Consider the following 9,456-nt stretch of genomic DNA (forward strand, 5'->3'; position numbering starts at 1 on the left):
GGAGGACACGGTGATCTCGACTGCGGAATTGGTTGGTGATCATAGTCATGATCCCAAGCGGGTCTTCCTCTCTGACGAGAGGAACGACAACCCGCTTGACTGTATTGTGTCCAAGGTTAAAATACTGCAAGTCGATCCCAAGGTTACTGCTCTTGTTCAGAACTGTGTGTCCCCTCCTTAATGAAATGGTTCTCACTTTGTTGAACTCCACGTTTTAGCTTGATCTGGAAGCAAAAGCCCAACTAGCGGCTGACAGCGATCTGTACTGTGACATGTCGTACACTGTGCCCTACTCTACCTTTGAAAATATCACAAATGGTAATTGCTGCTGTGACCTTTGTACTCATTTCAGTTATGCAAGCTTTTTATTGACCTATCTAATGCTTTAAACATGTTCAATACTGTTGCTATAATTTGCTGTAACTCTGTTTAGTTTTGTAAATTAACTCCTAAGAGTTGAACATTTTAACCAACATGTGAAATTTTTTTCCCATCAGACCATGTTGATCATAATCTGGTTTAAGTTAAAATCTAAACTCATTGTCTTATGACCATGCTTTCTTCCTTCAAAATGTTATTTCAACCTGATACGTTCAATAGAAATTAGGATGTAACTCGTTTGTTAAAACAGTCAGTAAATATCATAAATGGCAATTATTGCTGCTAACCTATAACTCTGTTCAATTATGCAAGCTAATTATTGGCCTCCTTAATGTTTAAATATTTCCAATATTGTTGCTAAGTTTAACCTGTTTAGTCATGTAAATTAACTCCTGGGAGATAAACATTTTAGAGAATATGTAAAAGCAAATCCCATCTGTCCATGTCGATCATAATCTAGGATTCTAGGTTAAGTTTAACCCAATCTCATTGTCCATGCTTTCTGCGTTTGGAATGTTAATTCTGCGGATAGGTTTGGTAGACATTAGGATGACATATTTTTTCTGTGCATGTAAGCTGTGTTCAAACATGCAAGAATATTTTTGGTAGAAAAAGATAGAATTAACTAAGGGGCATCATGGGCCTAGGAATTTTCATCTATTAGTTAACTTATCTTTGGTAGATACCACCTATAATCTTGGGCAATTAGGACATGAGCGCATCAGCATGTTCAGTAATTTTAATGATCTGTTGAATAATCTTGCCAGTTCAGTATTATAAATTTATAACTGAAGGTGTGTTTTGCGTGTAGATATAAATGAAATTTCAGGGATTTCTTCGGATGCTGATTCGGAGGTTGACACCTCTGTGGCAACCGCAACGCTACTTGACCTTTATTCTGGTTGCGGTGGCATGTCCACTGGATTGTGCTTGGGCGCTGCACTAGCTGGATTGAAACTTGAGACGGTATTACTTAGGCTTATATTTATTTGGAGAATAATTTGTCGACCACCCTTCATTATGTCTATAATTTCTTTCTTTTTTATATTTGTAGAGGTGGGCTGTTGATTTTAACAGCTACGCGTGCAATAGCTTGAAGTCCAACCATCCCAAGACCGAGGTTGGCTCATGAATCTTTAATTCTTTTTGGCTGGTACAAATCCTCTTGTTCTATCTTGACTAGATGTGATTTCTGAATATAGGTGCGGAACGAGAAGGCGGATGATTTTCTATCTCTTTTAAAAGAATGGGCAGTTCTATGTGACCAATATGTCCATGGTAATAATGCTGAGGCACCTCCTCCGATGGACGATGAGGAGGAAGAGGGTGAACTCGAAAAGGACGAATATGTCGTGCAAAAACTCACTGATATCTGCTATGGTGGCATTGATAGGAAAAGTTGCATTTATTTCAAAGTGCTACACTGTCCATCTAGCTCATTTCTAGTGCTCATACTTCTGTTACTTAGGTTGGTGTGATATTTTCTTGAACAGGTGCAATGGAAGGGATATGGCCCCGAAGAGGATACCTGGGAGCCCATTAAAAACCTTAGGTTTGTATCTAATTTGACATATTCCTATTACATAATAATGTCTATTTCCGTTGCAGTTATCCAGAAAGATCAATGTACAGTTCACTGATTCTTTTTTAATGTTCAGTGATTGCCCTTTAAAAATAAAGGAGTTTGTTCAAGAAGGCCACATGCGAAAAGTATTACCACTGCCTGTGAGTACTTGCTATTCTTTCTCCGTAATTTTGTACCTGAATATCAGGTTCCTGATGTTGTTTATTTGTTCTGTTATACTTTTAAAGGGTGACGTAGATGTCTTGTGTGGGGGGCCGCCTTGTCAAGGGATAAGCGGGTTAAATCGGTTCAGAAACCATGACGACCCACTAAATGATGATAAGAATAGGCAGCTGGTCACTTTTATGAACATCGTTTCCTATTTGCGGCCGAAGTTCGTTTTGATGGAAAATGTGGTGGATATACTGCAATTTGCCGAAGGATATCTAGGTAGGTATGCGTTGAGCCGGTTGGTGGCTATGAACTACCAGTCTCGGCTCGGTATTATGTTAGCAGGTTGTTACGGGCTTCCACAGTTCCGCATGCGCACCTTCCTATGGGGTGCCCTCACTACAATGGTTTGTTTTAATATTCTTTGTCACTTACAGTTTTTGTTACAAATTTATTTCTGAGATGATTGATCAGTTGTATTTGGATATGCAGGTACTCCCAAAACATCCTCTCCCCACACATAATGTTGTTATACGAGGCGGGGCGCCGAATGCATTCACGGTAAGCAAAACTATAATAAAATTAAGACCGTAATGATATCCTATGAGAAGTGAAAATATGCTGACGAGCTTATTTTTTGTTGCAGCAAAGCATTGTGGCATATGACGAAATTCAAAATCCAACCTTGAAGAATGCCTTGGTTCTTGAAGATGCGATCTCAGATTTACCGAAGGCATGTATTTACTTGACTTTTGTATGTCATATTTTCCACATATAGTCTTACATCTGTTATGCAGGTTGGTAACGATCAAGCTGATGACGTACTTGAATACCTTGCGAAACCAAAGACAGAATTTCAGCGCTACATTCGTCTTAGCCGTAAAGGTAACTATATAGCTCTTTTGATAAGACGAATATACACTCATCTTTTTGTTTGTGAAAAATCCTTTCCTTTTGCATTTCACATTTCAATTCAGTTTTATGCATTTAAATTATTATTTTTATTAATGTTGTTCCCATGGTCTAGAAATGTTGGACTACTCATTCGGTGATAAAACCGGTCCTGGAGAAGGCAAGCTAATGGATCACTGTCCTCTGAAGTTGAATAAAGATGATTATGAGCGCGTTAAGCGAATACCATTTGAGAAGGTAGGTGGCTGAATTTTTCCAAATGTTTCTTGCGTGATCACTCCTTTTTCCCTTTGTGAAAATTTTTGAATTCTCGCTTAGGGAGCCAACTTCCGTGACCTGGAAGGTGTAAGAGTAGGGCCAAACAACGTCGCTGAGTTTGACCCTGAGATTCCACGAGTTTACCTTGAGTCAGGCAATCCATTGGTACGTGCTGTATCGCCCAATATCGATCGTCAGGATTTTTCTAGTCACAATTGCTGAAGATTGCATGTCTGTATGGCCAGGTCCCTGAATATGCAATAAAGTTCAGGAGCGGCAAGTCTCTCAGGTTAGTGGCTTATGTTCACTGTTTTCCTTTCTGAAACTATACTAGGTTGTCTGATGCTGCTCTCAAGATACACGCTGCGATGCATTTACAGGCCGTTTGGACGACTGTGGTGGGATGAGACGGTCCCTACAGTGGTGACCAGTGCAAATCCACACAGCCAGGTCAGCTTTGTCACAAGCTGCCTCAGTTTTCTGATCTGACCATTTAGGAAGCACATAACCTTTTCTTCAGTTTCGACAGTGTCAGGTCTAGAATCTCTAAATGCGTTTGGTGTTGCTGCCTGCAGAAAATATTACACCCGGGTCAGGCCCGGGTTCTGACCGTCCGTGAGAATGCGAGGCTGCAGGGGTTCCCGGATTATTATCGCCTGGATGGTTCCATCAAGGAGCGGCAAGTTTACGAACTGCTCTGCTAGTCATACTTTCATAAATAAATCAAGACTGAAACTGAACATCTGTTGATGTCTTGAACCCTGGTGCTGGCAGGTACATGCAAGTCGGCAACGCGGTGGCGGTCCCTGTGGCCCGGGCCTTGGGATACTCTCTGGGCCTGGCGTACCTGCGCAAACACGACGGCAGTGACGGCCCGATGCTGGTGCTGCCTGCCAACTTCTTTAGCCCGGGGCAGACCGAGGCCGTCGCGCCCGCGGACGGGGTTGCAGAGGAGTAGGACACAGATAGCAAACGTTGCTGCTGGTCTATTGAACTGGGGCCATTTTCTGAAATTGAACTAGGTTGCTGTTATTGGCTAGGATTGGAGATTTGTGATTGGCTGGGATTGGAGATTGTGCACACGCCTGTTTGAGCGCGTTTTTTCTGCCTTGGTTGTATTTTTCTCAGCATTATCATTGGTTTCCAATTGATGATTTTCATCAGTAGAGTGGTGGTCATATGTCTGTTTATGAATAGTCGAGTTTGTGCTCAGCTCAAGTTGCATCTCATTGTGCCTGTGGTGACTCAGGTGATGTTTGTACAGTAACCAGTCACACATAGAGAAACCAACAGATCTCTCGTCCCACACTTGTGGTTCCCCACAGATTTGGAAAAAGAGTTGGACCTTTTTATAAGGGTTCCTCTTTCAGATGCTATTGGAGCTTGACAAAAGAAGAAGTGGTTCTCGTTGCCCGCCTCACGCCATGCGTGCGCGTCGTGTTTTGTAAATGAACCCCAGATTATTTTTCACATCATATTTTTTTCACTATGATACATGCATATTACTACCTATGTTACTTTCATTATGATTCATTCTAAAGTGAAAGTACTATTCTACTCCGTGAACTGTCAATTTGAAGAAATAGTGAGAAAATTCATTAAAAGAAAGTTGTTTATTTATGCCAAACATTGTTGAATGTTTCAGTGCTTGCAAACTCCCCTGGAAAAAGGAGTGTTTGTAAAGTTTCATCATGTAATGACATTCACGGAGTCATGGCAAAAATAAATAAATTAAATCAACGCTCTAAAATGCTTACAAAAATAGCTTTTTTTTTGGAGCATCTGTTTTGTTTTTATGCTACAACTTTCACGAATGTCATCCCACCGTGAAACATTGCAAACACACCAAACATTCAACAGTGTATTCCGATGGACGCAGTTTTTTTTTAAGGTAACGATGGACGCAGTTTTCCTCTGGGCAACGTGTGGATGGAAATGGGCCGTTGGATGTCATTTGGATGGTAACTTGGCCCAGCCGCTGGATGTTCATTTCACGATCCCTGTCCAGCACACCACACCACCGGAGACATCCGACGCCACTCGAATTCCCCACCGCCCGCCGCCGCCGTCGCCGTCGCGGCGCCATGCTCCACCTTCGGAAGCGCGTCCTCTCCCATCTCCTCTCCGCCGCGCCAGCGCCTTCCACATCCTCACTCCTCTCTCTCCACCGCCTCCTCTCCGCGGCCGCGCCCGCCGTTTCCCCCAACCCTAGCTTCGCCGTCGACGACTACCTCGTCCGTACCTGCGGCCTCACCCCAGCACAGGCACTCAAGGCCTCCGCCAAGCACTGGCTGATGATACTTTTTCTGGGAGCATCTGATGTCAAAACTGAATAGTAAAGTAGTTGGCCAGTAGCATTTTTGTCGATGGCCTACCCATATAGCACTATGTAATGGATATGTCGAAGGCCCAGGTATTTGTACTGGAGAAGCAAATTGATGCTTGTATGGTGTGGTGCTGAAAAGCAGAGGGCAATTCAGACAATACAGGAATATGTTAAGGTGGTCTTAAAAAGGTTATGGCATTACCATGTTACTCTCTGCCTTACCTTTTAGCTAGTTTTAATCTATATTAGCACTATCTATATAGATACTCAGGACATTTTTATCATTGGTGTGCTTTATTGGGATAGCAAGTCACCCTCTGTCTTATGTTTGATATTTTGCTTTTTTAGATGCTCTTTTATATTTGCTTTAGTTGTGTTGATTACAATATTTTGTGAGGACATGTATGCTGGTATTGGAAAAAACAGAATGAAGATACCTTAGCCAAGAGATGGTCCGAGAGATGATATCTTAACAAAAAAAGGGCAGCCCCAGTGCATGTAGCTCCCGCTTGCGCAGGGTCTGGGGAAGGGTCCGACCACTTTGGGTCTATTGTACGAAGCCTTTCCCTCCATTTCTGCAAGAGGCTGATTCCAGGACTTGAACCCGTGACCTCATGGTCACAAGGCAGCAGCTTTACCACTGCGCCAAGGCTCCCCTTCAGATGATATCTTAACAAAGCCTGGTCTTAATATTTAGGGGAATGCAGTATTTTTTCTCAGTTATACTGAATGCCATCTCTTCGTGCACTCCTTTCAGTTAAATCTCAGCCTAGGCTTGCAAGTACTAGCTGTCAGATAGCGAGCGTAGTTATGGAATCTTGGAGAATTGCAAACACAGAAACTGTAGACATGCTGGCCTACCTCCAATTAAGAATCAAGATGTGTGAGGAGAGGATGGTGAGCATATGTTTATTCCTGATGTTAGGCTGTAGAAATTGGAATAAATGAGATCTCAGCTGTGTGCTTGCAGTAACACAAAGGAGATGGGCACATGCTATTATTGGCGCAGAGCTCTGATTTGAAATGAAGATCAGTTGCGTGTCTCTTCTCTAGTGCCTAGTTTAGCCTGTGGGAATTATAGAAATAATATTAATGCAATGAAGGCGAGGGGAAGGGGTCTATTAAGGAATGAAGTGACTTGCCAGGTGAGTGATTTGTTTTTAAAAAAGTAGTTTCCTTGAGTAAGAATTGGCCGGGCAATAAAGAGCATACTGACTGATTTATTGACTGTTGTAGATTGATGGTGCTTTCTTACTTTCTTGAGAAGAAGTGATGAAACTAGATATAGATGCATAGTTCTTTCTTCTTCTTTCAGGAGATCGACCAAGCATGGTGGTTGGGGATTTGCTATACTACACATGATTCTGATGGTTCTGTTAGTTGATGATGCCTGAGACTTCCTTCAGTTACAAGTATTTATTCAAGTGTTGATGATGCCTTTCTCCTTCTGAATTTTGCAAGTTGTGCAATCCTTCTGAACCTGATACTTGCATGATAATTTACTTTCACACTAGAACATTTTCTACTCTGGGATAGAAACTTGTGCTCTAAACTTTCTTTTGTACGCTGGGAAACTTCTGGTGTTATCAAATGGTCTTTGCTTTTACTCCACCTCTATGAGCACTGTTACCGAAGAATGGGTTATTGAAATACTTGGGCAAAGAAGCTGCTGTTCAATCGACAGTTGCATTTAGCACCAGCTAGTGCTGCAATTTCTTATTATTTTAATAGAAAGCCGCAAATGATCGAGGCGCTATGTAGTATGTGAATTATGTGTTTTCATCTTCACCTGTACAGTTTTATTGAGTCAACCATGCATGCCATCACTTTTTTTCTGGAGCTGATAAACGAATGTAAACAAACATATTTCTCTGTTTTCCATCCATTTATATGCCATGTAAGCAATTAGATGTGGAATTTAAAGCCGCTAGCTAATTGATGGTGATTTACTCAGACTAATATTTAGTTTGCCCTTTCTTTTGGTCTTACCAGAGCTTTCCTTTAACGGGAACAGTCTTAATAGAGCTTTTTATGTGTAGGAATTTGGTGCATGGAAGCAAGCAGAGGGCAGTTATGGATAAAGTTCAGCAAGCTAACTGGTACGAATAAAGCTATGTTGTTATTCACCCTCCATTTACCGGGGTATCCAATCTGCTTAGATTGATCTGCACTTGCACTTCCTTTGACTAGGTATGCGCTGAAGTTTATTCCCTTTTTTCTGTGATTTCCTGGCTGTGGCTGCATACCATTTTGAAATCCTGAGCAATTTCCGCAGTACAAGTGCGGAGTGGTAATTTGATATTTAGGATCGGAACAAGTTAAATATGCACTCTTCCTAAGACTTGAGAATGATGCAGCAATGTATCATCCATAGTATCCTGCGTATTGATTCTGAGGATGCTCTGAGATCTGGCAATACAAACGCAAGGGGCCGAAGGTACCGCTGCAGTCAGGCTGGATATACCGCTGCAGACGCAAGCTTACATGATCGCTGGAGGAGAGACATGGTTTCAGCCGTGGCGGCGCGAGATTACTCGACACTCTATTAAGACGGCGGGGGAAGATCAGTGTCGCCGTCCAATCAAGTGTCGCTAGCTGGGGAAGTTGGCAGCAGTCTGGGAGGTGAGGAAGATGAGATGATCGTGTAATTGCTGGGCGTTTTTGAACCCTATCAGTAGAGAAGAAAGATTGATATGTGTGAGCGCCTGCTAAGATGCTGACTCAGTGTTGCAAATCGATCGCTAGATCACAGCTGAGCTAATATTGCTGAATAATGGTGAGGGAGAAGGTATTTGTTGATAACCTTACAAGGAAGCTGCCTCACCCTGCTGAATGCTCTGCTGCCGCTTGCAGAAGGCAATTGTGCACTAGATTCAGATTTTCCTGATAAAAGGAACAGTGTGTCAAATTTCAAAAGTAATCAGTTAGTTCTTTTTCTCCCGACTAAAAGTTTGATTTCTTAACATGGTGGCATACTGTTGGAATATTTGTCTGAAGCTGGGTATTCATATTTGTATAGAAAGCAAGGGATGCTGATATCTTGGATATTACTTCCGTAGCTTTGTCATCATTTATACTTCCATTTTGTGCTTTGATCTGGGGTGCAGCATCTACTAGTTTCTGTTACCACTATATTGCGTCAACTATCTTAGGTGCCATCTGCGCCGTATTTGAGATCCGTCACTTTCTCAAGTTCTATAAATGTGCTCACTTTTTTCGTCCTGTCGAGTGCTAACAGGGGGCAAATTGTGATATCCTCTGAAGTCTGAACAGGGAGCAAATGGCTCCTGGCTTCCATTTGGAAGAGGACCAAGATGATAATAGTACCTACCATGTTATCTCAAGGCCGCCATCGTGTAGCAAAAGCTTCATCCACTGCCTCCTTTCTACTCCCTCCGTAAACTAATATAAGAGCGTTTAGAATACTAAAATAGTGATCTAAACACTCTTATATTAGTTTACAGAGGGAGTATTATACAGAGGACGATGTTCAATATTTGGTACCGCAAACGACGGTCGTTTCACAGACTGGTTTTGGAAAATGGATATAACTTGCCTGGATCTTTTTTGGGTGAGTGAATTTTGGTAGGGCATTGGCCGAGGAAAATGGGCATATCTTACCTGAAATTGTTCCCAGTGTGTAGATTAGATAGGTTGCAAGGGAGCCTCTTTTTATTTTCTTCATGTGAAGAATGCTTTTAACTGAAATGCAAATGTGTACTTGTAAAAAAAATTCAGTGTTCACATTTGTACTGAAATCCTTTGAGTTCGATTGTAGGACGCATCCCGTTTGCTAAGCTAGTGAAGTGGTTGTTAAGTTTCTGCAAATAAAATTGGCATCTAG

General features: G+C 42.0%; 1 protein-coding gene across 1 annotated transcript; it reads left to right on the forward strand.

Annotated features, from left to right (window-relative positions):
* Window positions 1-7: 7 nt before the first annotated feature.
* LOC125530902 (DNA (cytosine-5)-methyltransferase 1-like) lies at window positions 8-4,530 on the forward strand (the record flags this gene model as incomplete). The annotated part of the gene is made up of 17 exons (XM_048695319.1): window positions 8-142; window positions 219-318; window positions 1,193-1,347; window positions 1,436-1,501; window positions 1,584-1,796; window positions 1,875-1,933; window positions 2,040-2,106; window positions 2,194-2,523; window positions 2,609-2,677; window positions 2,763-2,849; window positions 2,914-3,001; window positions 3,144-3,265; window positions 3,347-3,451; window positions 3,532-3,575; window positions 3,667-3,736; window positions 3,862-3,965; window positions 4,061-4,530. Coding segments are annotated over 17 exons (1,998 nt in total), but the record flags the coding sequence as incomplete, so codon positions are not given.
* Between the last annotated feature and the right edge of the window lie 4,926 nt (window positions 4,531-9,456).

The sequence above is a fragment of the Triticum urartu genome, unplaced genomic scaffold, assembly GCF_003073215.2.
Source record: "Triticum urartu cultivar G1812 unplaced genomic scaffold, Tu2.1 TuUngrouped_contig_6644, whole genome shotgun sequence".
In the NCBI taxonomy this organism is placed as follows: domain Eukaryota; kingdom Viridiplantae; phylum Streptophyta; class Magnoliopsida; order Poales; family Poaceae; genus Triticum; species Triticum urartu.